General features: G+C 39.1%; 2 protein-coding genes across 3 annotated transcripts; one reads left to right on the forward strand and one right to left on the reverse strand.

Moving 5' to 3' along the window:
- Positions 1 to 5,234: 5,234 nt before the first annotated feature.
- nme9 (NME/NM23 family member 9) lies at positions 5,235 to 14,861 on the forward strand. 2 transcript variants are annotated; one of them, XM_023336398.1, is made up of 16 exons: positions 5,235 to 5,522; positions 5,595 to 5,652; positions 6,329 to 6,432; positions 6,525 to 6,596; positions 6,958 to 7,074; positions 7,281 to 7,362; positions 7,498 to 7,580; positions 7,683 to 7,775; positions 9,155 to 9,309; positions 9,431 to 9,791; positions 9,998 to 10,053; positions 10,217 to 10,324; positions 11,865 to 12,016; positions 12,103 to 12,247; positions 14,210 to 14,472; positions 14,665 to 14,861. In XM_023336398.1, exons 1-16 carry the CDS (start codon positions 5,490 to 5,492, stop codon positions 14,730 to 14,732), a joined length of 1,950 nt encoding a protein of 649 aa, XP_023192166.1. In that variant the 5' UTR covers positions 5,235 to 5,489; the 3' UTR covers positions 14,733 to 14,861. The 2 variants fall into 2 exon arrangements, with proteins under 2 accessions (XP_023192166.1, XP_005800777.1); XM_005800720.2 differs by having other exon boundaries at positions 5,240 to 5,522; positions 9,595 to 9,791; positions 9,998 to 10,142; positions 14,665 to 14,860.
- A 1,885-nt stretch (positions 14,862 to 16,746) lies between these two features.
- Positions 16,747 to 27,876, reverse strand: smarcal1 (SWI/SNF related, matrix associated, actin dependent regulator of chromatin, subfamily a like 1). The gene is made up of 17 exons (XM_023337489.1): positions 27,139 to 27,876; positions 26,756 to 27,065; positions 25,871 to 25,921; positions 25,516 to 25,770; positions 25,376 to 25,426; positions 25,110 to 25,293; positions 24,755 to 24,905; positions 22,328 to 22,489; positions 22,178 to 22,243; positions 21,666 to 21,806; positions 21,102 to 21,329; positions 20,210 to 20,280; positions 19,901 to 20,003; positions 18,760 to 18,942; positions 17,552 to 17,652; positions 17,293 to 17,389; positions 16,747 to 17,163 (listed from the first exon to the last, which is right to left on the reverse strand). Exons 1-17 carry the CDS (start codon positions 27,448 to 27,450, stop codon positions 16,963 to 16,965), a joined length of 2,667 nt encoding a protein of 888 aa, XP_023193257.1. The 5' UTR covers positions 27,451 to 27,876; the 3' UTR covers positions 16,747 to 16,962.
- Between the last annotated feature and the right edge of the window lie 23 nt (positions 27,877 to 27,899).

Raw genomic sequence — 27,899 nt, forward strand, 5'->3', positions numbered from 1 at the left:
TCAGATGTGTTGCAGAATCGTATTAATGCAGCATGTTACAAATTGCAACATCTTGCAAAGGTATTTATCTGCTTCTTCATTGTTATTCACATTACAGTCATAAACCTAAAAAAAATTTCAAAACATTTTACGCGACATGCAAATACACAGTTGTGAATAACTGTGACATAGAAGGAAAGTGATACTTTGTTTTCACAATTTTCTACCAACTGAAAATTCAGACAATCGCTTTTATTCTGCCCCCGTTTGCTCTGATGCCCCTAAATGAAGATTAAGTTCAACTAACTACTACTAACTGAATCTAGTGCTTATGTGAACAGCAATTCCAAATCTCAGCATAGAATCTAATTAGATTTAGTTCTGGACTTTGACTAGGCTCTGACTTGCATGTTAAGAGTCACCGTCCCCCATTTTTTCTCCCTTCTGAAGATAAGCATCCCCACAGCGTGATGCTGACACCATCTATGCCATATGCCTACTTTTTCCATCTTCCATTTGAATGCTGATCTGTAAGACTTCCAATGCTTGAGATGTTGTTTTATGACCAAATACTGCCTTAAATATCCAAGTTTTTTCCCCCTTAATCTTCATGATGAAGTTTGTTCACTAATGTTCTCTAACAAACTTGTGATGCCTTGCAAATTGAAAGGGTCTGAATAATTTTTCAAAGTGCTCTATGTGTCCTGGAGTTGCAGTTTTTTATAGCTCATTAGTGTACCTCTAATTCAGGGCTGTTTGGAGTCTTAATCTCACTTAAAACCTGCTATACATCATTAAAGACAAAGGATGGTTGGAGTCGTGATTCTGATCTTTGCTTAAAGCTCAAAGAGTGAGCATCATGGATGGTGCAAAAGATCAATTGGGAAAATGTTTTTGGGGGGAGAAATCCTGTCAAAGACTTTGCATTTGATACTAAAAGGACATAATCTTGTGTTGCTTTGATGCCTTCAGCGCCGATACTAATCAAATAATTACATGCAGATTAGTCAATAATTAGGATAATTGTTAATTGCAACCCAGCTGTTCAATAATAAAAGCAGAAGTTGCTAAGATTCGTGTTGCTTGGAAAAAATAGGACAGAAGTGAAAACCAACTGGGATATTCATACATTTGTTTTTTGAGTAATTAGACTCAAGTCCTTTGGGGCTCAGTTTACAGCTGAGATGATGAAGCATTTTGCAAAAATAAATAGAGCAGACTTAAATATAACTTCTGCTTTTTCTGATTCACTAATGGAGACTAATCCTCAGAACTGTGGATGCTTTAAATCCATGTCTCTCCATACCTTGGAGAGATTAACAGTAGTCCACAGGGGGAGAGTTCACATCAGTGCTGGGGATCTACCAAGAGGCTGCTAAATGGTTCATGGAGCCTCCAGCATCAGTATGGAAACCAAATTCAAGCAGAGACCTTCAAAGACAGTCAGATAAATGGCCTGTGGCAGAGACTCTTACATCCCGCATAAAGAGCTTCTCTAAATTCAGCCGAGGGTCAGTAGTAGAGCGCTGTTAGATTTAAGGTAGTGTGTTTGATGTTAATGAGCCGCAAAGTTTTTAGGCTAGGAGAGAAATGAGTCTTTCTTCTAAGATCTAATTTGAGCAGACGGATGTACAGAAGTTTGCTAGTTACTGCACAAGGGACCTAAATGAGTCAGACATTATTTTGAAACCAATGATTTGATGCAAAAAGGTGTAGTATGAAAGATAAGCTCAGTGCACTACTACTCTGTCCAAGGGAAAACAAGGAGGCATAGCCTATTAACTTCCAGTTAATAGGCATGCAAAAGTGCACTTGCACTTCATGCAAAAGTGTTGCTTTAAATAGTACAGCAATACCTTTATGCACATCAGAATAGTCCATCTACAGTTTGCAGATCTGGACCTCACAGGTCCAGATCAGTAATGTGTGCTGCCTGCACACATTACTGATGACATCTGATGACACAGAGGTTGATGGTTTAATAGGCCGCCTGAGACGAAAGCATCAAATCAGTGTTCATCATTGACTTGATAAGACAAAAGCAATCACCGCCGTGCATCTCTCTAATGAAATGAAACATAAAAATGAAGGATCCTATGTAGAGCAGCGAGCGAATGCTTGTTTGTTGGAACAAGGGCTTTATCAGGACGCTGTCACAGCTGGCATGATGGAGCGACATGATTGTTGGCCCCATCTGGATGTGTAATGGGCTCAGAGTGAGAGCCATGGGGTTACAAATACAAACCTTACAAACCAAATTAACTATCTACAGTCCCCGGCAAAGGTACCCACATTTATCTCATTGCAACCTCAGACTTCTGGGTATTTGAATGGGGTTTTAAGTGACCAACTCAAAAAGTGCATAATTTCATATTAATCTTTTTGAAAAATAGCTCAAGCTCAGTCAGATTGGATGGAAAGTCTCTGTTAAGGATCCCAATTATATTTAAAATCTTGTCTTTTACTGATCTAAACAGCCATGTCTTTATAGCTTTGCAGTCACGACAAACTCCTTCTGTTTTCAGTGTATTCAGTATGTGGAGAAGCATGGAGCTTTCCTAGGACCTTGATAAATTTATTGTCATAAAACATTATGACATTAGTTGCAGAAATTCCTAAACTTCTGAATGTTTCAGTAGGCACCAGTGAAGTCATATTCCTGATGTGGAAGAAGCATTATATCACAAATCAGCAGTGACTAGGGTCTTGCTGATGAGATAAGCTTTGAACATCTCATTGAACAGAATATTGTTTTACAACCTAATGATGTGGGGATTCTTTTTGCTTTGAACTTCTCCCTAACCTGTTTGGTGCTTTTTCAGTCATCTTGTTTGTGTTTGGTCACAAAGATTCACTAATATTAAGGGCAGTTGCTTAGATTTTATTTTATTTAGGGGAGTCAGAATATGGATATGCACCACACCTTTTAGGAACAGCAAACAATGCACAGTTTTTCCTTTGCACTACTTTGTGTCTCAGTACCAGTTTGGGGGTAACATGACAAAATATGGAGGAGTTCAGGGGAGATGAAAACTTTCTCAAGGCACTGCAAACGTAGATAGCAGAAAACAGTAACTTATAGGAAAACATGACAAAAACACGGGATACTTCTTTCAGAATGTCCTATTTTAAAGTTTTCTGTCCCACTTGCTGTCACTGTTCACTCTGATTTGTCCTTTTGAAGAATTACTCCAGTTATAATGGCTGTTTTCATGTGCCTTCTTCATGACGGAGGAGGCTGTGGAGCTGAACAGCTTAAGTGCAGCAGTTCATTGAAATTCATGTGGGAAGAGCCTGGAAAAGAGTTCGGATGAGGGCCAATTTCACCATATAAATAAACAGCACAGAGTGAGAAAGTATGAGAGCTCCGGTGTTATTTTTGATTCTACTGCTTCTGTTTTTTCTCGGAAACAGAACATCAAGACTGGGCAGAGACTGAGGCATAGCAGCAAAAACTGAGAGAGACATGAGGTAACACTTCAGGTTCACTCTGAGTGTGAATGTGGTACTATACCATCAGCTGCAAATATAAAAGCTAAACTGTCGTGTTCTAAAGTTGGTCATGTTTTCACCTGCATTGTAAATATTTCTAAATAAATGTGTGCATAAAAGGTTTCTTGAAAATGTTTCCTCTCTGCATCATAAAGAAGGCATGCAAGAGGAGAAAATGTCAATGTCACTTTCAAGCTTTAGCGCAGCAATACTTCAGAAAGGCATTACAAAATTACACCTGTGGTTCCAGTGATCATGCTTTTGGGATTTTATATCTTTGAACCATTCTTTTTCATGAGTCTAATAATAATGCTGCAAAAAATGTTATGAGATCAAGAATTAGCTGCACAAGATTGAATTTATCATGAATATTGAACCAGATTGAACCTTTTGCCTTTTCAGATCATCACGCAAATTTTAATACATAACCTGAGTAAATACTAAAAGCTGTTCCCAGAATGATTATTTCATTTCTTGAAGAATATATCCAAACCAACCTGGCTTTGTGAGAAAAAATAATATCTCTCCCCACCCTTGGTAAACCTTTAATTAACGGTGGTTAGCCACTTTTTCTTTTCTTTTTTTTTTTTGGAAGCGGAGTTCAAGTTCAGTAGCCACACACTGGACTGATTAGTCCATGAACTGTAGTATCAAGAAATAATCAAAATAGAACCTAAAGGACTGAAGTAGGCTCAACAAACCACTCCAATAGAGCAGATATGTTGAATTAGAGCATCTGTTATTGACAAAACCTTTGTCATTCACGTTCTCTTGGTACTCACTGACACCAGAGATTACAAAATATCAATATCTCATTATCAGTTTACTAGAAGCTCTAATGTCAGTTCTGTAATTTTCTTAACCTTTAACTTTTACCTCCAAGTTGCTTAATGTATACTTTCTAAACTTTTTTAGATCACAATGAGTCTTATATCTTGTATCAAAAGCTCCAGACCAATAGCTTCTCCTTTGCTTAGATTTTTTCCTTTGATTTGAGGCGCTCTGGTGTAATTACAGTTCTGCACTCACCATGAACATTTTTAAAGTTTGTGTGCACTCTCTTTCATCTACACCTCAGGTTTGAGTTCAATGTCAAATCTCTATGTTGCCTTTTTTCCATTAGAAATGGGTATGCGTGAACCAAAGCGAACTAAAGGAACCTACCCCTGTTTCAGGAAAGACTTGATTCCATGAAATATCCTGACAACAATATGAATAGCTGCAGCTTTACTTAAACTGATAAATGCATAGTTTGTGTAGGTTCATTATATATATTAACAAGGTGAACTGAAAAAGTATTAATGTGTCCCCTGATTCCCTTTCTTTGCCCCCAGTAGTCAATTCGAAACAAATTTCAACTGATTATTGAAATGATTTTCAATAGTCAATTTTATAAATAAAATCTGAAAAGTGTGGCATAAGCAAAACATCACCATGGCCGCATTTTATTCTTTCTATTGCACCTGACTGAGCTTGCTATTTACACGGAAAACATTTTCAGTCATACATGTAGAACAGTGGAAGAGACATACCCCAAAAGACTTCACGCTGTAAAATCAAGCGGGAGGGTTCGCTGTAAGCCATGATAACGATGATCTTGAGAAATAATAAATAAAGGGTGTCTTCTAAATTGAGAGATGGACAACAAGGACCCCTGGCGGACATGGAGATCTGTGCAAGTGCAAGGGTCCGGAAGTTAAATTAAATAGAGAGCAACAAACACAGTTGCGAAATTGCACGGTTGACTGAAAACGTTTCATTTTTAAATCAAGAGCATTTATAACGGCATGGCATTAATAATGGCTAAAACTTAAACTAACAAACTTGCTCAGGGTCGAAGAAAACTGTTGCTTAGCAACCAGTCGTCAAACAATCACTTGCGTGGTCCACAGAACAAGAAAAAGAACTGAATGCTTTAAGTTACCGTAAAAATAACAAATTCAGGGAGTTTTATGTTTTGCTTTGCCATTAGTTTTATATTTTTATATCGTTTCCTGTAAATACAGTTTCATCCACAAATGGCAGGGAAGAAGAAAGAGGCAAGCCTGCAGGTTGGATAGAATTTAAGTTTTTGTTAGTGTCACTACCTTCATTAGTCTTTAATTTGTAATTTTGTTGTTCAGGTATCAGTTATGAACCAAGAACAATGGGAGGAAATACTTACTACCAAAGGTTTGACAGGTAAGCTTTAAATGGTTGCTTGTGGTTGTTTATCCTTTTTGTGTCTTTAAATATACATAACACTCAGTTAAACAGCAGTGTTGCTTAAATCTATAACAGATCATTAGAGGCAGAAAGTAACTAATTACATTTACTCAAATTACTATGATTAAGCACAGTTTGTATGTACTTGTACTTTTAAAAATTGTTTAAAAATCTTTACTGTACAATTTTAACGAGGTACTTTTTTTCCATTTTACACCAGTTTGTTTGTGTACTTGTTCCACCTTGGCTGATAGAGATGCCCAGTTATGCGTTGTATTATGCTGCCCCCTTGTGTTCTTGGGTATAACTGCAGAAGGAATCGATGCATCATCACTAATCTTTTAAGTTTTTGTCTCAAATGCAGAGAAGAACAAAATAAGTTGACAGCCCGGGTAAAGACGTGTGGAAAGTCTTAAATTAATAAATTTAGCATGAATTAAAGTGTCATTGATTCACACTGACATTTTTTGGGAAAAGAACGTTTTAATGTGAGGCAAAGGTTACCATGTTAATAAATTATTGTTTATTTTAACAAAACTACAGATTTTCTGAGAAATTCTAATTATTATTCTACTGTAATAATGACCAAATCTAGTTTTATCCTTTGGTATCAGAAAGTTTGTCCATGTACTGTCCACTGTTCTCCTTGTAGTTGTGGATGTTTACCAGCAGTGGTGTGGCCCCTGTCGAGCAGTGGTTAGTCTCCTCCGAAAGATAAAGAACGAACTCAGTGATGACCTGCTGCATTTTGCCACTGTGAGCTGTGTTTTAGTTTCAAAATGTATATCTTTCAAACTTGAAGGCAACACTAGCAAAGGAGCTTCGTTTCATCTGTTTGTGTGACACAGGCTGAAGCCGACAGTATTGATGCCCTGGAGAAGTATCGAGGAAAATGTGAACCCACCTTCCTTTTCTTTGGAGTCAGTGTGTGTTTCTACCACTTCTGTTTGCATGCTTATGCTTGTTTTAATATTTATACATTTTTATGAATTATTTTCAAAAAATTCCACATAAATGGTGTATTCAATTTCATTTGTACTCCATTTCACAGCGGATTTTCTATTTTTACCATTCTACAAATTGGCTCACCAAATATCATGACGTCTTTGTTTGCCAGTTTATATTTTCACTTTTCCCAGATCAGAATCACTAATTATTTTGTGTCCTGACTTAACTCTCACAGAGTTATACTTATTTACTTAAGTCTGTAGGCTAAAGTAAGTAGAGGTTTTATATTTGAACTAAACGTGCTGAATGGCTGGGTTTGTGCTGCATGAATAGGGTGGGGAGTTGGTGGCTGTGCTGCGAGGGGCCAATGCTCCGATGCTCCAGAGGATGATTGTGGAGGAGCTGGCCAAGGAAAAGCTGGTCATGGAGAAAGGCAGTGGTCGCAAAGTGGTGAGCAGTGGCACAATGATATGCACCTGCCCTGCTGCTTGAAGATAATCTTACTTTAGAGCTTTAAAAAACTATAAATCATGCTTTTTTTCCTCCAGTTTCAAAGTGAGTGTTTTTCGTTGTGATTTATGAGCAACGACAGAATCAGATGAGCAATGCTTTTGTTATTTACATAAGCATATTTAAAAGTTGTGTTTCTGTCTCAGGTGAAGGATTTTGGTCTGTTGGATGAAGAGAAGAGAGAGGAGGAAGAGCTTCAGCAGCCACAAAATGAAGAAAGTATAATTGGTATTGTGAAAGCAATGTTTTGTACAGTTCATCTCTGTAGCTTCCAGTCCCCTGGTGACATTTTTAACTTTGTACAGTTTTGCATCGTAACAGCAATAATGATCGCCATTCAAACTCTTCTCTGTTTCTGTGTAGTTCCTGCCAGTAAAGCCTACACAGTTGCCATCATTAAGCCTGACGCAGTTGCTCATGGGAAGGCAAATGAGATCATTATGAAGGTACAGAGAGATTAACCATGTTCACATTCCAAGAAGACAAGATTTTCTCAAGCCCTCCTGCTGGCATTCATCCATTCTGTTGATGCTTCTCCTTCTGGATAGATTCAAGATGCTGGGTTTGAGATTCTTGCACACGAGGAGCGCACTCTGACTGAAACGGAGGCTCGAGATTTTTACCAACATAAAGCAGCGGAGGTATGCTATAATGGCACAAATTACAAGGAAAGTGCAGCATATGGTGAGAAAAGCACATACAGCATCACTCATAGCAAAATCATGTTAAGCCTAGGAAAACTGATGATGGTGCAGTGAATGTGGGGGGAATTGATATTCTAAATCAACATACGAATGGGAGCGTGAAAAAAAAATACATTTGACACCCATCTGCGTTCCCTCACAGGGCTTAAAATAGAGCTGCTGAGTAAGCAATTTTTCGATTGCTTATTGTGCTGTTTGTTACAAGAGCAAACTGAGATTCATCCAAGCAGTATATATAAGCAGGTAAAGGAGAAATTCTTCAACAAATTAAAATCAGCATGAGTTTTTCCATCAAATGAGCCATCAAGAGAAGCTGGGAGTGTCCATACAATGATTTGAAAACACTTTTATACTGTTGTCTCACATTTTGTTTTGATACATTCATAAACCTTAGTTTTAATTTTATGTAATATACTAACACAAAGAGGAAGGTGGTTGTGAAGAAAATTTTAAAAATAGTTTCTACAGGTTTTACCCATAAAAAAAGGTAGAGCTATGGCTTGCATTTGCAGTCAGCCTCTACTGAGTCAATACTTTCTTAAACCATCTTTTGCTTTCCTTGCAGTTACAGCAGCAAGTCTTCAGGCATATATCTCCACTAGCTCTGCACATCTATAGACTAAAGGATTGTTCTTCGCAAAATAACTGAAGCTAAGTGAGACTGGGTGGAAAGCATCTGCAAATTTTCAAGCCTTGCAACAGATTCTCAGTTAAATTTAGGTCTGCCCTTTAACTAGGCCATTCTAACTTACATGTATGCTTTGATCTAAACCATTCCAGTGCTGCTCTTATTGTATATGTAGGTTCTTTGCCATACTGAAAGGTGAATCTCCTTCCTACCAGACTAAAGTCTTTTCAGTCTCTAACTCGTTTTCCTTCAGAACTGCCCTGGGTTGAACTCCAACCATCAACTCTGACAGCTTTTCTTCCCCTGCTGCAGAAAAAAACGATCCCTGCCTACAGCATAATGCTGCCACCACTGTGCCTCAGTACTAGGATGTAGTGTTTGCCTAGAACACAGTTTGTGTTTTGGTTCCCAGAACTTTTTCTTCAAAATGTTTGCTATTTCCTTTTCATAATCGGTGGTGAACTACATAATGGTCAGATTTGTGGACAATGAATAGCTCCTGTTCATAGATTCTCCCAATTGTGAATCTCTGCAGCTCCTCCAGAGTTTCCACAAGCCTCTGGATTTCAGTAAAATACATTACTATTTTGGGTTGTAAATTTACAAAATGTGACAAGATTCAAGGGGCATAAATAGTTTTGCAGGACTCCTTAACGAGTCTGTTCTTGTTTATTCTGCTTTCTTTCAGGCTTGCTTTGAGGACTTGGTGCAGTTCGTGTCCAGCGGTCCCTCCTATATTCTAGTGCTTTCTCAGATAGAGGGCACGGCCAATATCATATCAGCATGGCGTGAGTTCATTGGCCCAGCAGATATAGAGGAAGCCAGGAGAGAAAAGCCCGAAAGGTTAGTAGAAAGAAATTACAAATGTTGCACATTTGAAGAAAAAGAACAGTGAACAAAGCAACTCAATCTTCGGTTTGGTGAAAAATATCATGCATGCATTTATTTCTGCACTGTTGATCAGCATACCTGGAAAGGATCCCAGTTCTGGGTCTGGAGTAGGGAGCGAACAGCACATTCTCGCCTGCTTGATCAGACACACCCAAACATTATGCTTCTCTTTGGTTGAGCACCAGCCGAGCATCCATCTGGTCCTCTCTTCCTCCTTCCCCACCCGACTTCCTGCAGCTTGCGGGCACAATACGGCACAGAGACGCTGTTCAACGCAGTGCATGGCAGTGCGGACAGCGACCAGGCCAACAGGGAGCTCGCCTTCTTCTTCCCCAACTTTAGGACGGCCTCCGATGCAGAGCAGGATGGGGAGGAAGAGCGTGTGGAGAGGACGCTGGCTCTCATCCGACCCGACGTTGCCAGGGAGAACAGAGGTGGGGCTCAAGCCAAAGGCACAAGCACAAATGCTCCTGAGAGGGAATGCAAGCACATGCACAATCACTGTCCTCCTTAATATTATAGGGTTGTGCTTAATTATCATTGCAGAGGGTTTGAGTCACTCCACCTTTTGTCCCCTAATCAAATCAACATGGATGGAGCTACATTTGCTATCACTAAAGGGATTCCTGTTATTTTGCAGATGAGATTTTGGCCCAGATTCACAAGTCAGGTTTCACAGTCGCCCTTCAAAAAGAGGTAATGTTGACCGAAGAGCAGGTCAAACAGTTTTACTTCCAACATGTGGATAAAGACTACTTTCCTGCACTTATGCGAAACATGACAAGGTAAATTTGACCTGTGCTGTTGTGAATCTAAATCTCAGAATGCAGACATTTATTCACCATCTCTGTGATTACAGTGGGCCTGTACTGGCATTAGCTCTGGTCAGGAAAGGAGCTGTCCATCACTGGAAGAACATCCTCGGTCCTCCTGACCTTCACAAAGCCAAAGAAGAGGATCCTGAGTGGTGAGTCACGCGTTCCTCTCCTCATTCAGCTGATAAAAAGAGAGTAAAGGGTCACTGAGGCATAATTTCCTGCAGAAATGCGGTGGACGTTTGAAGGTGAATCTGTGTGACAGCTTGTTAAATATAGCTCCTCTTTTCACCTTCCTGTTTCACAATTTTTAGGTTTTGATAACAAGATGAAAGACTGGCATCCTGTATTCGCTGCTCTACAATCACACAAGAAAAAAGAAATCAGATGCATAATAACTTCATTTCCAATAGCAGCGCTTTTACGTCCCAAAATATTTTTTGTATTATTATTGTATCTTTTCCTGCCTGCAAAGGCTTCTGTGGCTTTTCTAAGGACGTTTTATTAAAATGTGAAAATTACCAGATGGCAAAATGGGAGGTTGGTCAGATGTGAACAGAAACACAGAAAATGACTCAAATTTGCTCACCAAAAAGATCTCACTCCTGAAATTACATGTGAATTAACCAATTTCCTCCGAACAATTCTGGAAACCATCAAGTGTTTATTATTCTGCATGGATGAAACCTAACTTTCTGGTCAGTCTTGCATTGACTTACAATAGTATTCATACATCTTTAACTTTTTCTCACATTACAGAAACATAAACCATACATTTGTATTCAGCTCTATTAAATCAGATACACCTAAATAAGCTTATGTTCAGTCTAATGCCTTAAGGAGTCACATATTTAGTAAAAAACTAAGTTAAACACTGTGAAGGCAGCATCATGCTATGGGGATTTTTTTTCTTCAGCAAGGACAGAGAAAGTGGTTAGAATTTATGGGAAAATAAATGGAGCTAAATAAATGGAAATCTTGAAAAAAAAAATGCAAATGGCTTGAGAGGCCGAATTTGGCCTGATGGTTTTGTTCCAGACATATTCAGGTGTTAGAATGGCCTAGTCAAAGTCAAATCAACATGGATGAAGATACATTTATCACAAAGTCAAAACTTATATCCAATTAAGGAATCATTTGTGGCAAGACTTGTTTGATTTTCATAGATTTTCTAAATCACAGGTGTCCAATCTGTGGCCAGGGGGTCATTGGTGGGCCTTGAATTGATTCTGTTTGGCCCCTGGCCACTAATCAAGAATGGTAAAGAATTTGGACAACAAAATAGAAAAAAAACAGATGAAACAAACAATTTGGAAATGGTCTGCTTTTCTTTTATTAATAAATAAACAGTCTGAAGCTTTTTCTGTTTTAGATCTTCAGTGATATACAGATTTCACAAAAGTTTTTTTTTTTTGAGCAGGTAAAACAAAAAACAATGAAGAAAAAAATTACAAGAGATTTTAGCAAGTTTTTATTTTGTGAATTTTGTGGCCTGCCAGAAGTTAAAATTTGCCAGTTTTGGCCCCTGAGGCAAAATGTTTGGACACCACTGCTCTGCGTTTCAGCCTGACAAAAACCTGGGAAAGCCATGTATGTCTTTTCTCCCAGTTGGACTACTTTGTGTTTGTCAATCTCTATAAGATTATTACTGTGCAGTACATACAATAGAATCCTCTCTCTCCTCCTATATAGTCTGAGGGCCAAATTTGCTGTAGAAAATGAGCCCATCAACCAGCTTCATGGCAGCGCAAATCCCGAAGAGGCAGAAAGAGAGCTGAAGTTTTTCTTTCCTCAACAACGAACGCTGGCAGTCATCAAACCCGATGCTCTGGAGGAACACCGAGGTTCTCCTTGATCTTCCAGTACAACTGAGCAAGTCTGATTTTCTTTTTGTTTTATTTATTTTATTTTATTTTCTCAATGCTGACAGATACGATTTTGGAAGAGATTCAGGGGAGAGGCTTCACCGTGGCGCAGCTGAAGGAGACTTTGCTGTCAAGAGAGATGGCTGAGGAGTTTTACAAGGAGCAAAGGGAGAAGCCATTCTTCACGCAGCTGGTGGATTTTATGTGTCGGTTGGTTTGTCCCCACACACGAACACAGGGGCAAGGCAAACAGACCAGCTCCTTTTTCTCATCTTCAATTTATACTGTGATATTGGAAGCTTAGAGTCAAGGCAGCCTGGGGCCAGAGGCTTGGAAGTCAATCTCAGTTTCATTCTTTGTTCAACATCACATCCAGTCTCTAGACTTATCTTCCGCTCCGATTAGTCCCTTCACCAGGTTGTTACACAACCGCTAGGGTGCTGGCAGAGGAGCGACTGTGCGCATCAGACTCAGATTGTGAGCTGATATGAGCTTAGATTGTATTCTTGTTCCTGTTTTGTTGAGATTAAGTCAAAGAGAGTGACATACTCCTAGCAACAGCTGAATTGTTAGAGGGAGGCGGCTGTGCTTTAAAGGGTAACCTTTCCCTGTAGCGTATTTTTCAGCAGCTCTTTAGTAGCTTATTTCAGGGAGCTGAGTTTCAGGAATTGGCTGGTATAAAACTCATCTGATTAGATAAGCTGGAATGAAAATGCCATCGTGTTAAAACTAAAAATTCTAGGCAAAAATTAACAACATGTTCAAATTGCTTTCATTTAAAACGGTAGAGGTATAATAAAGTTGAATCTAGTCAGTTTACAAGCAAACATATTGCTGCTGGTCTGGCATTCATGAAGTAACACAGGTAACCTGATATTAGCTTGGTTATCAGTAGCCAGCCAGCAGTCGTACAACACATGACTCACTAAATGCAGTTCAAGAAAAAAACATTTCCTTTAATAGGAGTGATGGCTGATGCTCCATTGGTTTCCATACCATGACCGTTGTATTTTTGTGAATTTTTTCCAAACAACTAAACATTTCTTTCTATGGAAGGGAAAAGTGTAGCTACTTTTTTAGCCAACACACTGCAGGCAGAGGCTCTGCAGTGATTTGGTTTTCTGTCCTCCATACAGCCAGGAAAACTCTAGTAATTTGGTTTTTGCATTTTTCAGATTGTAACTTGTACACAACTTTTGTATATACCATGCATGACTCATGCCTAGTTGTGAGCTAAGTTTGCAGTAATAATTGGAAATCAATCCTAATCTGAACCAAAAGCTGCAGAAATCCTCCACTTGCACTTGTACCAGCTCCTTTCTAAGCTTATTTAACTGCAAACTACTGCTGCTTGAGAAAGTTATCATGCAATTACAGAACAATCCAAATTAATTTTGTCACTCCACATTCTTTTATATTTAGTATAAAATAATTAAATCAGCTATATTATTTTATAGTAATTTCAAAGTTCCTTTTAATAGTTTTTCAGGTGATTTTTCAATTTTTCTGAGGATGATTTTCACTCATTATTGCTACAAACTTGTTGCAAAGACACAATTTTTTCCTGTTTTAATGAGTAAATCTTTGAAAAATATGAACCATAGCAGTTTGACAGACAGGAAATAGTGTTTTATCACTGACAAAGAGCGTTTTGCAAACAAACATCTAATGCAGAACCTGAAGAATGTTCTCACCGGTCCTTTGCCAGGTCTTGCAATTTTTTGGTTTTGCTCTTATATTCTTAAAAAAATAAATAAAAACATGACTTTCAGATGCTTCACTTCTGCTGTGGATAGTTCTTGTGTTCCTGAACACTTCTCCTTTTGTCCTATTTCTCTCCGTAGCAAAGCTTTTTACTAGTCACTACACAATCTGCTGTATTATCACGTACAGCAATTAGGGGCAATCAACAAACGAGTGAAAACTGAAGCTGAAGTCCAAAAAAATATTTGAAAGATCATCAAAAAGTATGAAGATCACAAAACGATGTGGCTCATTAGAAGTAAGACAATACCAAAACAATGGCTGTTAAAAAAACAAATAAATTACAATTTATGTTTTGTTCAGATCTATAAAGATATGATGATAATATATGTGTAGAATGCTGGATCAAAAATCATATTTCCCAATATTTTGTCCTTTCCACAAATATCTTCTCTCTGTTTGTTTCAGTGGGCCCTGCATGATGCTCGTCTTGACCAAGGAGAATGCAGTGGAGGAGTGGCGGGCCATGATGGGCCCCAGCGATCCAGAGAAAGCTAAAGAAATCTCCCCACAGTCTCTGAGGGCCCGCTTTGCTGCCGACATCCTCCACAACTCAGTTCATGGTTCCTCCAACGAGCAGCACGCAGAGGAAAAGATCCGATTTGTCTTTGGTGACATCAGCGCAGACGCAGCTCCAACTGATGACAGCGAAACCAGCAGAACCACCTCAGGTATCCTGATCGATTGTCATTCTTGTTTTTTATCTTTAGCGTCACATTGTTTCATACAAGCAAACATTTACGCTTCTTTTGTCGTGCATTTCATTTTTATGATAGTAAGAAATATTTCCGTCAATAATGTTTTCATTGGTTGAAATATGTTTTTGTAAGTTTACATTTAAAGTTAAGATCTGTTTATTTCAGCTGAATGGCCAGGCGGTTCTGGAGATGAAAACAAAGGAATATCAAGATCTACAACTGAAGAGACCTAATATCTGGGGTCAGCATGAGGTTTCTGTAATTAGGGGATTAAATGATTATGTCTAAAAAGTGGCTTAGCATGTATAGTGGTGTAAAACGTTGGAATAAAATGGGAATCTAAAAAAAATGGATATGAACCATTAGTCTTTTTTTCCTTTCCTTATTGAAATGATATTGTTTTTTAAACCTTTTCTCAACAATCATATGCTACTTCACATCTACCAATTACTCTAAAATATTAAATTTGTGCCCACAAGGCAGAAAATAGCTTTATGAGAAAAAAATAGCCATCTCTCAGTTTGTCATATAATTTAGAAAGTAGAGTTAATGGGAACAGCCAGGACTATAAGGTCTTGATTACTAAGAACATTTTCAGGTCAAGTTGCCCAGGAAATGACTAGAAACAAGGCTGGTCTGATATACAAGGTCATTTATAAATTCTTTAAAGAAAAAAGAAGGGGAGAAATTATATTTGATGGATTTGATGAAATTAATTGGAGAAAAAAAACAATGGGCAGCTGTCTTACAAGACAAAGAAAGAAGTCTTATATCTCAGCATAATGATTTTAAATACAATCAAAATCAAACTCCAAAATTAGCTATAGACTGTGGTCAATACCTACCAAAAGTAAACACATAATCTAAAATCTGTGATAAGGAGTCCATGCAGGACAGCACTTCTCCTTTTCACAGGAGGCTTGGATAAAAAATAACTGAAAGGTTTTCAGCTGGCAAGAGAAAGCTCCACAAGTAGACAAGCTGTCATACTTACTAAAGGCTGCTGCTGCTGCAGTAAGTACACAGTGTACAGGGTGCCCACATTTGGCATCAGGGCATTTCAGTTTATATTTTGAAATGGAAAAAGGATGAACAGAAAATATTACCTTCACGTAAACTGTGCAATGTCCCTCTAAACATAAGGAGCGCTTTAGAGGAGACTGATTTTATTTATCTTCACAATGTCACAAGCAGCATCCAGAGATGCTCTAAGTGGACAAAGTAAAACCTAACATGTTGGTCCTCTGACTATACAGACCTGGGAGGAGAAAGAAAGTCAAATAATTGACTGACATCTCCATTTATTTGTTGCAGGGAAATCTTCACATTAAAGAGTTAATGAGTTTTATCATTAGTGACAATTTGAATAATATGACCTTCCTTCCTTGCTTTTGAATCCCAGCCAGCTCCCATTACAAAGAACAGCTCAATTCAAAGAAATCAGCCCATTTTCTCTCATAATTATAATGTGTGGTATCATGGGAACACAAAGGCTTTCAATTCAGTAACAGGGATGAAAAAACAGCCAAAACATCACATTTCACACCATCAGTAGGTGGTCTGTGTTATATTGAGGAACTGCAGTGTTCCTGGTTTAACAATAATTTTCAGCCTTTCCAGACCACAACTGGAGAATTCGGACAACAATGTGTTAAAGACAACACAGTTTCGATTAAATGTTTAAATACACTCGCTTGCCATAACTTTTAAGGTTTATTTGAGCCATCCTCTTTCAGCACAGTCTCAAATAATTTGAATTATTTTTTAACAAAATGCATCTATAAGATACAATTCTGGATGTATACTCGACCACTCTTCATATCAGAAATAGTAGAACTCATTTAATTTAATTTCCTGGCACTGTTCAAACATTTTAAAAATCATCGAGGTTGATTGATCTGCTCCAAAATCAGTTTTGGTGTTTGGGATCATTATTGTCAGAACATCCAACTGGGTCCCTTTTGACTCAAATGTTCTCCTCCAACGAAAGGAAATTGACTCAGTTGTCCAGTAACAACCCAGGAACCACAAAAGCTGCAGCTGCCAAAGTGGATAACTAAAAACCTCCTGGATAAAGGTTTTATGGTATTTCTAACCAAACTGTAGCCAACAACTTAGATACAATTGGAGATTGATCATGATCCCTAACATGTCAAATGACTAAGCCAAAGAACATTTGAGTGAGCTTTAGGTGATCCACCATCTCCCTCAAGTGAAATTGATTAATGACCAACACTGAGGAACCAATTCAATTTTAGACTCTTTGGAGTTTTATTTAGGCATTTCCTTTAATTGTAGAACACATACATTTGAAATAAGATCAACTCTAGTGTATTTCACATTTGCAAAAGAGCTGAAACATTTAACTTGAATCATGATAGAACAGGAGCTAGGTCTGGCTCCAGTGAAGGAATAATTAGGTGATAGTGAACATTGTTTCTTAATTTACAGCAGTTTTCCCAGTCATCTGGTGAAGAAGTCTTTCATTGTCTTTTTGTTGGGATCTTTGCTAAAACTGGTGCCAGCGCAGTATGGAGCAGGCTCCGCTTCTGGTGGAGCGTCCTTCCAGTCGTTTGCAGCCTCCATTAGGACGGCCTCATCAAAGTCGTCTTCCTCAGAGAAAGATCTCTGGAACATCTCCATGATGCTCTTCTGATTCGGGTCCTGGCCGAATACAAGATATAAGGATGATCTCATGGCAAGTGTTTTTTCATAAGTGAGATGTGATTTATTGGGATTTGAAGTAATTTAACAAAACAATGCAGTTGTTGTTTATGTTCATATAAAACCTACCTTTAAGTGGAAGCTTTCGTTCTCAGCTTTGTCCGAAAGGTTGGATTCAGACAGACCCACCTCTTTCAACACGCTCATTTTAGCCTGAATCATTGGCCTGGATCAGTACGTAAATAATTAGATTACAGCAGACATCACTTTACCTCACACCCCTCTACTGCTAAAGTTTTGGTTTAGTGGCTGACAAATGTGTAAAAATGACTAACAAGAGAGAATATTTTCTGAATTTACATAATACTTCCACGCAATTAAGACGCACCACAGATGATCATCAGCAGTTCCTTTGGCAACCAGGTAATGAATGTCGACATTGCTAGTCTGTCCAATACGATGAACCCTGTCCTCCGCCTGAATGAGAACCTGCAGGAAACAGACATTTCCATTGATCTGCAGGCTTTTCAGCTTCATCTGCTGCTACAAGTCAACAATCTGCTGACGACAACTGAACTAAAATCATTATTGGATTCTTCTGTGAGAATGAGACAACCTGCTGATCGGTGATGAGAGTCAAAAATAATAATATAAGACACCATCCATCAATTACCATGGATAAGAAATATGCACTTTGTGACATCCTGTTGCCAAAGGAAGAAATTAGTGCATCTCATATAAATTATGGATCTAGACCCCAACATATTTAGACATTTCTTCTGGAGGACAGGTCTTTAAAAAAAATCACTAATAATTAGTATTTTGTTATTCTGAAATAGAGATCATATCAGTAGAAAACAGGGAAAAATCCACAAAACTAGTACAGTATCGGTAGCTTTGAGTCTCCCAGGACATGTTAAAACAAAATTAAACCAGAACCAGATGTTGGATTTAAAAAGAAGCCTCCAAAATCTCAAAACTTTTACAGCAACATCTGCAGGTACAGGTAAACCTTGCAGCTGGATTTTCTGCAATTCAAGCTTGTAAACTAAAAAGGTACAGAATAAGTTTTACGCTAACAGAAAAGCATCTGCTGTGCAAAACTTGCCAGGGGAAAGAGTATAACAGCAGGTCAGAAAACTTTTCCACAGCTGATGGATACAAGCCTCTTGAACAACAGAGCCTTAACATTTCTCAGACATATTGATTCTTTTCTTTTTTTAATTCAATTATTAATAGGTTGTTTGTCTCTTTTCATTCTGTTTGAATAAAACTAATCCATTCACCAGAGCGATTTTAGGATGTTTCTACCAAGAGATCACTGATTTCCCTTTTTCCTTAATCTCCTGCCTGGCAGCTTGGGTTCATATTTTCTCATTTATTCATTACATAATGATGGCCAAGTATTGATCTATTGATCTTTTAGGGGAGCATTTATAAGTTTTATAGCCACAAGGCAACAAAGCTTTGGAAAATATCGCACAGAGATACACACATACATACAAAGCAGAGATTGCAGCGCTTCCTGTAGAGCACAACCAGACAGTGCGGCATATTTGAGTCAGCTGTTAGAAATGTCTAGCTGTGATGACTTACCCCTGGGTTCCAGAAAAGCTCAGCAAAGATCACCAGATCTGCAGAGTGCAGGGTGAGACCCATGTTAGCTGCAGTGACAGACAACACGGCCACGCAGGACTTGGATGAAAACTGAAACTTTTCACACAGCTGCTGCCGCTCTGCTGAAGGAGTCGCCCCATCGATGCGAATGAAGCTGACGTTCTGTTGGAAAGTTAAAAGCTCTTTTGAATACTCTTTAGCACCTTTTCTAACATTACAACCCTAAAACAATCAACTTAGTATACAATTGTTAAGTGAAATGCAAAACTAAAGACGGTTTTCAAAACATTTGTAAGTAATTTAATCCCATAGGAATTGTTAAGAAAAAATGATTAATTTTAGTGCTTAATACAGTTTTCTGTTGAGCATTTGGGAATTCAGCTGAATAAGCAGGCCGAAGCAGGGCCCTTTGCCTCCCCCACACACAAAGCAATAAAATTTACATTCCGAAGGGGGAAGAGACTTTTTGGCGCCAGGGATCTGCCCGTATCAGACAGAGATGAGCACGAAGTGGTCCGCCCTTTTACTTAGACAAAAACCAGACACCTTTGCCATAATGAGGGGAGTTTCCAAGTTTTTCTGAGTCCCTACGGAGTTTCTAATAGGTTAAAGAACGGAACGCCTTGACTGCATATATTAAATTCAAGAAACACCTACTCAGTATAAAAATTCCAGGTCAGCGCAGAGAGAGAGAGAGAGAGACAGCGGCCGCTATTTTTGCCTTTTTGTCTGTGTTTTGTGTTTGTTTGTCTTCCCCTTGTGTGTCTTTATTTTTATGAGAAAAATGCATATCTCTGTTCCTCTGCAGCTTTGTTGTTCATTGCTTTCTATGAGATTAAACTCTGTGATCTGTGACGTCAACACGCTTTGTTGTTGTTTCGTTTTAGCAGCACGCCGTCGCTGCACGTCACCCACGGAGAACGTCACTCGCCGAGGATCCCGGGGAAAGATTAAAAGAGGAAAAAGCCAAACGTTTTGTCCAAAGCTAGCATTAAATTACCTCTTTTTTTAATAGAATGCAAAATTAAGCCACACTTTTTGAATTTTGAAACTTTTTATAAACGAAACATAAAATCTTTATTTAAAAAAAATGTGTAATTGGTATGTGAAAGAAATTTACCTTTTTAAGCAGTTCGGTGGTGATGTGATCCAGGACTAATTTGTGGTGGGCAAATACAAGAAACTTCTCCCTGCCGCACTCCAGCATGTCTGTGATATATTCCCTGGCCGTGACAGAGCAACACAGAGCCATTTAACAGAGATGTATAGGAATATCTGCGTACAAAGTCTTTGTCCCATCCATGATCCACTTTGATCTCATTGTTCTGACAAATGATCCTGTTTCATTTTTACATTTTTATCTCCACACCCATCAAACGAGCTCTGATCTGACTCCCTGATCTCCAACATTAAGGGCGACAGAACTCACATAATGGCCTGCAGCTTGGCTTCAGCTGTGTGGTTGTAGAAGACGAGCAGAGCCTGTTTCTCCTCCATTTTCTGAGAAAAGAAAAAAAATAGATAAGGAGGAGCAGAAGATAAGAAATGACAGGATTCTGTTTGATGATTTGATACGACTGCCATTACTATGATGAGCACTGTGATTATGCACAATCATGCTCAGCAACTGGCCCCCATTAGACTGAAATAAGGCTCGACTGGAGCACTCCTCGCCGTTTAGAGCCACTTCTGTGTTTGAAGCTTGAAGTGACTCCCTCATGCACAGAGAGCAAAACTCAAACATCCGTATTCCCTGCCTAAAGAAACCACTGAGTTTCACGCTTTCTTTTAGTCACAGAGACTTTGATTTGAACACTGCCACATCAGCATCGCGTTTTACTCATGAGACAATTAGAACTGGAAATATTCAAGGACAGTGAAACTTGGATTTTTCATTTAAATATGTCGTTGTATATGGATAAAATGAATAAAGACATACGGTCTGACCTATTAGCTTCGATTTGAGGTTATCACTCTAAACAAAAAGGTTTTTTTTTCACAAAAAAAACTTGTGGAAATGGCTGCTTCTCTTATATTTACAGTAACTCCTTATTGCATTGCTAAATTTAATTTACTGATTAGAAAATATCAATTGATTCATGATACAAGCTCAGATACTTTGTTGTGCACATCTTATCACATTACAACCACAAACATCAATGGGTTTTACTGGGTTTTTACATAACAGAAACACAAAGGAGGTTACGTTTCTGTTGTGGAAGAAAAACGCTTAATTTTGTTTTTGATATTTTTCTTAACCTGGCAGGGTAATCTTGGGGTTTATTTAAAAAGAAAAGCTCAACGTAACAGTCATAACTTACACTGCGATGAGTTTTGGTCAGCTGCTTGGCTGCAGCCGAGAGGGCAGCTTTCATACGGCCACTGACCCCTTCTATAGTTACTGTGACCACCTTGCGCTGCTTGGATGGGAGCTGGGACAGGACATCAGACTTGAGGCGGCGCAGCATCAGACACTCCTCCAACAACAGCTTTAGCTCTCCCAGATTAGAGGAGCCTGAGTAGTCCCAGCCCCAGTTCTTCTGCTGGTGCTAGAGGCAGAAAAGACCAGAGAGCAAATGTAATGATGAGAAAGATGAACCGACTGAAAAGAGATACAGACGACACAAAAAAAGGCAAACTAGATTTTGCTCATAAAAACTTGATAAGAAAGAATCCAATATCTAGTCCAGGTACTGATCCAACTATCTTTTTTCATCATGTGTTTTTTGGTTGAGTCTACTAAATTAAACATTACCTGTTAAGAGCTTAGCAGGGATGTAAATAGAAATAATCAAATGAGACACACACACATGAATTAAACATTAACCAAAGTCTGAGAAATAAAAACTTAATGCCTTCAAGTGCTTATGAGACTTATATGTTACCTGTCGGGCATCACAGTAGCGCACCCCAAACTCATGGAGGCGAGGGAAAAGTGAAGGTCTGACAGCCAGAATCTGAGTGTAGAGCTCACAAGGTCTGGACATCGCGGGGGTCCCAGACAGAAGGATCACTCTCTTTGCTGCCTGAGGATTTAAAAAAAGAGAACCTCAGATCGGACCCACCACTTTGTAGAACCACCTTTTGCTTTAATTAGAGCTGCAAGTCTTTAGGGCTATCGATCTGTTTTGCAAAATACAGACTATTAATGTTTAGATCATCACTCTTTGCAAAGTAGCTCAAACTCATTCAGACTGGATAGAGAAAAATCCTCAATTTTCTTGCCACAGATTCTCAATTAAATTTAGGTATGGACTTTATTTAGGCCATTATAACACATAAAAATGCTTTAATCGAAACCATCAAAGCTCTGGCTGTATGTTTAGAGTCATTCTGCTGCTGGAAAGTGAACTTCCACCCTTTGTAACCCCCAAAGGTTCAAATTCTGTTTTCTTACCTTCAGCAGAGGTAAGGCGGCTTTGCAACGAGCCGTCTTTATGTTCTTCAGGAAGTGAGACTCGTCCTGCACAGATTTGTTGCTTGAAACACATTTCAAAGACAGAAACTAACAGATCATTAAGAAGGAGCCGATTCAACAGCAGCTCACCATAATGAGAACGTTAAAGGGAGGACCTGCGTGCTGCTTGTCCATCCTGCTCAACAGGTCGTAGCTGACGATATTGACCAAACCAGATCTCATGTTTTCTTTGGCCTTTACCGCCACGTTGATGCTGTCGGGACTAAGGGAGGGGAGCCAGCGTCTGAAGGCCTACAGGCATGAATCATTAAGGGACCACCTCAAAAGAACCACAACTATTAAGATTCACAGGTTATGTTTAAAGCCCTCATGTGAGAGGGTGTAGAAAGTACTATTATTCTTTGTCAGTTGGACAAAAACTTAACTCAGGTGGTAAATTATAGCCAAAGGACAAGCAATTCAGATTTTTATCTTTTAGATAATGATATTGTCTCTTGTCCAATGAGCACTATATATAGCTACCACCAACCATATGATGCTGCATGCGGGTATGGATAGATACGTGAGCTACTGTATGCTTTTTAGCTACTATTCATTACTTTGTGTCCTACAAGTGACATGCTGTCAAAAATCTCCAGCAATTCAGGCTCAATGAACCCATAAGTCTCCACTGCTGCCGTTTTTTCACAAATTACTTCCCATTTACTTGTCAGTCACCTTTCAAGCTGTCTGAATGTCCATGAAAATGTCCTTTATGAAGGGAAGTTTACTCTGTGATTACCCACAGGGGGGATGAATTTGTTCAGAGAGGAACAACTCAGTCAATGGAATCGGGGCCAAATTAACAGAGTTAACAGTTGAATATATTTTATTTTTGCTTTCCAGCTGAGAAGAAGTATGGGGGGAAAAAATAAGAATTTGTAAAAACAGCTGTGTTTCCACTAAACTCCTAATACAATTTTATTTTTTCCCCATTCTATTCCAAATGCTGGAATCTGATACAAACTTGTAGATTTAATTAGAAAAATGCACTTATTGCACACCAGAGTTTACACCCTAAAGGCATTTTCTGAGTTCAGACAAGACTTCATTTATGTTCTGATCCAGACAAGTGTTCTGCAGGAAAATAATCACGTATCAATAACAAAAGACTTGAATCACATGGCTAACAGGGTAAAATGAAAAAGGATGAAGATGTTCAGTGTTTTTAGCTTTATTGATGTCACTTGACTATGATTTAACTTGTCTAAATCCATGACTACAGTAATTTCCTGCATCTATACCATAGGTGTCAAACTCTGGCCCGCGGGCCAAATTTGGCCCGCAGTGTAATTATATTTGGCCCGCGAGGCAATTTCAAATTAATATTAGAGCCGGCCCGCCGGTATTATACGGTGGCAACGCTGTGACGCCCCATTCACCACTTATACTACAAATCCTATAATGCTCTGCTGTTTTTTTGGCGCATCAATCAGGACAGAGGCAGACACGCCTCCTCCTCTGTGTCAGTAGCACTTATGGTAGCGGACATGGATGTATTAGGAAGGTGGTGATCCGTCTTCTTGCACACTCCTTGGGTTGAAAGCCCCGGCGCACCCCGCATCCCCGTGCCTCTCCCCCAAACCACACTGCGACCGCATACTACAGCTGTCACTGTGTTACCCTACCAAAAAATGGCGAAAAGAAAGACAGAAAATATAACTTTTCTGGACAGGTGGGAGACAGAATATCTGTTTACATACTGTATGTATGTGAGCAACTTTTCTCCTCAGTGAAGATGACGAAAACGTCTCACAGGAGACGTCTGACTGATGAACACCTTTGTTTGATAATGAAGGTTTCCTCAGCTGAAACTCTGAGCCCCGACATTGATGAACTGGCATCCAAGAAAAGATGCCAGGTATCTGGCTTGGCTGCATCAGAGTAGATCAGTGTGTCGCAAAATGAGCAATAAATACGTTTTCTATGCACCTTTTCTTGTTACTCCAAGGCCTGAATGGTTTATTCATAGTTTATTTAATGATTTATTCATAGTTGTTATGTTATTTTATTTTCAAATTTATTAGCCTGTGTACGAAGCAAATTTTGACATTTACCTCAGAAAGGAGGCATTCAATTTTTATTTAAATTTTATTTAATATGCCATTTATATGTTTTGTTATTATTTTTAGCAACTCAATTATGCACGCCTACACTTTTAAGTTATATATATATATAAGCCTTGCTTGTTCAATATTTATTTATAAAATGTTCAACCTTGGCCCGCGGCTTTGTTCAATTTAAAATGTTGGCCCACTGTGTATTTGAGTTTGACACCCCTGATCTATACCATACATGTTTGTAATTTAACATAAAAAATGGTGACAAAACAATGGAAAAAAAATGAATATTGGATTCTGGAGAGGTAGGGAATTTAAAAATTTAAATTGTCTAAAACCTAAAGCAATGATTTAATAAGTACAGCTTATATTATAAGTAAGGCTTAGTCTCTTTTCTTTGGGCATCATTAAATGCAAACAAGGAGTACGAGTTAAATAGTTAGCTGTATTTTTGTACCTCAGCCCAGGTGAATCGAACAGATGAAGGCGTCACCACCAATAAGGGCCACTCGTTCCTGTAGTAGGCTGCTATACAGATGGCCTGCACCGTCTTTCCCAAGCCCATGTCATCAGCCAGGAGGAGGCGGCCTTGCTTAGACACCGCAAAGCTGCAGGCAAGTTTTAAAAAAAAATCTAAATTACTAATTATTTATTAAATTACAGATAACACTCAGCAAACAACCTAAAACTGAACTGGTCAACAAAGACTCATTATCTCCAGAGTTTTACGAACAACCCAATATGTAAAGTGGTATTGAGTTATTGGGTATATTGTGCTGAGAGAGCAGTAGCTACTGCCCAGAGACACTTACTTGACTCCCTCCTTCTGGAAGGGCATAAGGGTGGAGGTGAGGGTGGGGTCGATGCTTGAGAGGTCCGCCTCAGGGACGTCTGAAGTCTTGGCGATGGTCCCGTTAAGCCTGGCAGCGAACGCCTGGATTACTGCCCTGGGAAGAGGCTCCACCTCCACTCCTGCCATCCCACTGAGCAAATCCACTGAGCAAGAAACACGACATGGTTAGACAAGATGGTGAAGGCAGCACAGACAGTAAGGAGCGCAGCAATAAAATGGCGTTACTCAGTCTCTTGTAGTCCTCGAGTGAAAAGCTCCACTTTCGTGTCTTCATGTCTGCAATAAAGGCAAATTTTGAGGAAACATTTAGAACACCTCAAAAACATTAGGAAAGCCTAAAATTAATAAAAAGAAGGCTTTTGTACCATAGTTTTTTGTTGGCATCTGCTTAAACACTGCGATGACATCAGCATGGTAAGGGATGTCAACCTCAAACCTTGTCTGCGACACCAGGATGCACTGCCCTTGCACACTGGCACCGGGTTTCTGCCAGCCATTACACAGCTTCAGCAGCGCCGCCAGTGCTGCACCGTCATAGGGTCGGCTGGGCGCCGAGTCCAAAGCTCCAATTCCCTCCAGCGGTCTCAGAGTAACCGAGGGAATGGCAGCTGCCTGGTCCACTGCAACAGGATGTCAAAATACAGAAACACCACAATTTATGCTTTCAACCTATAAGCTTACTTAAAAGAGCTGATTTGTTCTTAGGATTAGTTTCCATACTCAGCTGTGTGTAGTCATCCAGACTGAAGTTCCATGTTTTTGTGGCAGGATCTAAAGCAGAGAAAAAGATTTCATTGCTCCAAAAGAAAGTACAAACTTGGAATACTTACTTAAAATCAAACAAATATGCAGATCAACAATAATCAAGGCATCTAGTCTATTGCAACTATGGAAGATTTATTCTCTTGATCAGGAAAAAACACAACAATGCTCCCATCATTTAAAGAGTTGTTGTTTTTTAAATAATTAAATTTTATCTCATTTAAGTGCTCTTTCAATCCTCACTGACGTTACATTGATTTGGCTTTCGTGATCAAAATTGAGCATCGGCTGAAGGATTAAATATATATGAGGTGTCCAGAGTTTGTACAAATTTTCCATTACAGAGTTTATATTATATTATATTATAATTTAAGAAAACTCAAGCTTCTCGCTATTCTGTTTGTTAGCCATTAAAAAAAACAAAACAAAACATTTCACCATGAATTTGTGGTATGTATTTAAAGATGAGGTTTTAGCAATGATTGTTGGCTCAACATTACTGAATAAGCAGATCGATGGATAAGCAGATGCATGGACAAACAAATATATTGATGGATAAGTAAACAGGCACATTGATACATTGACAAATGAATGGACAGTTTGATAAACAGATGAATAAATACAACTTTGAGAGAATGGGATATGGACTAATGTGCAGCTAAAATTAATTTTTTCATCATGCTTTTTTTTTTTATTCGCACTTATATTCACCTGGCGAATACTTAAATTTTACTCCAGATTCATTAGACTGCAAACTAATCCATGATTTTTACAGAATGTTTATTTTTATAGTCTCTTTTAAATGTCATAAGTGTGGAGGTGGCTACACTCTCAGATACTCACCATAGTTCTTGGAAGGGATGGACTTAAAAACGGCAATAAGCTCTGCATGATAGCCCACTTCCACCTTGAAACGATCCTCTGCATGAGGCACACACTTCCCTCTCACAGAGATGGCAGCCTTCTTTGCAGCAGCCGATGTGGTGCAGCTTGGAGGAGGCTGCGCTGCAGGTATGCTGGGTGGCTTGTAGAATGAACCAGCTGCACTTCCAGATGTGACAGAAATGGCCTGGACTGGCTTCACACCAACACTTCCTCCACCAGATGACCCAAGGCTTTGCAAGTGCTGATTTGTCCGAGGAGGAGCAGTAACCTGAAAATATAACTTATTGGTTAAAGAAAACGGAAAACTTCTTGCAGGTTAGATCTTTACGCAAATTTCTCACCTGTCTGGACAAGTTATTCGGAGTATCTTTGTTGACTTGATTGCTGGTACCAGGTAGCGGCTGTTGGTTTGGTCTGTGGACCTGATTACTGCTTATCTGTGAGTCTTTTTTAAAAGGTGGGATAAACCGTGGTGGTACAGACAAAGGAGGATTTCTGTGATTTTCGCTCTGCTTGGGGAAATCTGTCTGCACTGAAGCACCATTAAATCCCGCTGAAGTCTGCTGTCCGAGTCTTTGGGCTCTTCTCTCCAAAGCTTTCCGTCTGTTCTCCTCAATCTTCCGCTGCTGCTCTGCAGTCAGCTGGTTGGACATGGTGAAGTATTTCTAATTAACACAAATTCGAGCTCACCTTAACACGCAGTCACCAGTAAAACTGTGATCCATGGAGAAAACACAGGGCCAAGCTTTTAGCTTAAAGTGCAAAAAGACGGTAGCCAACATCTAATTAGGCTAATGTGTCGTCAACGGTGAGATATTATCACTCCGCTTTAACTGGCAATTGAGTTTGTTCAGCTTATATGACCATCATCATCGTCAAAACTACCGAATATCCTCATAAAAACAAGCCGAACCAGCTGCTAACTTTTTAGCTAGTTTAGGATCTGCCGCGCAGGAAGTGACGAATGACAACAAGCGGTTCACGTGTTAAGTGGCGGTTGCTAGGAGTGATGGGAGGTAAGATAGTTTTGAAAGATGCAAGTCTTTTGGCTCCGTTCCCTTAAAAGAAATGGCTTTTAAAGTCCCCAATTATTTTCTTCAAT

Source organism: Xiphophorus maculatus, chromosome 7 (genome assembly GCF_002775205.1).
Source record: "Xiphophorus maculatus strain JP 163 A chromosome 7, X_maculatus-5.0-male, whole genome shotgun sequence".
Lineage (NCBI taxonomy): Eukaryota > Metazoa > Chordata > Actinopteri > Cyprinodontiformes > Poeciliidae > Xiphophorus > Xiphophorus maculatus.

Excerpts from the sequence above, each read along its gene's own strand:
- nme9 (XM_023336398.1), top strand. The coding sequence starts at position 5,490 with ATGGCAGGGAAGAAGAAAGAGGCAAGCCTGCAG. Across the intron at positions 5,653-6,328 it reads TACTACCAAAGGTTTGACAG|TTGTGGATGTTTACCAGCAG; the intron begins GTAAGCTTTAAA and ends TTCTCCTTGTAG. Across the intron at positions 7,363-7,497 it reads AAATGAAGAAAGTATAATTG|TTCCTGCCAGTAAAGCCTAC; the intron begins GTATTGTGAAAG and ends GTTTCTGTGTAG.
- smarcal1 (XM_023337489.1), bottom strand. The coding sequence starts at position 27,450 with ATGTCCAACCAGCTGACTGCAGAGCAGCAGCGGAAGATTGAGGAGAAC. Across the intron at positions 25,427-25,515 it reads GATGCCAACAAAAAACTATG|ACATGAAGACACGAAAGTGG; the intron begins GTACAAAAGCCT and ends CCTTTATTGCAG. Across the intron at positions 21,330-21,665 it reads GCTACTGTGATGCCCGACAG|CACCAGCAGAAGAACTGGGG; the intron begins GTAACATATAAG and ends TTCTGCCTCTAG.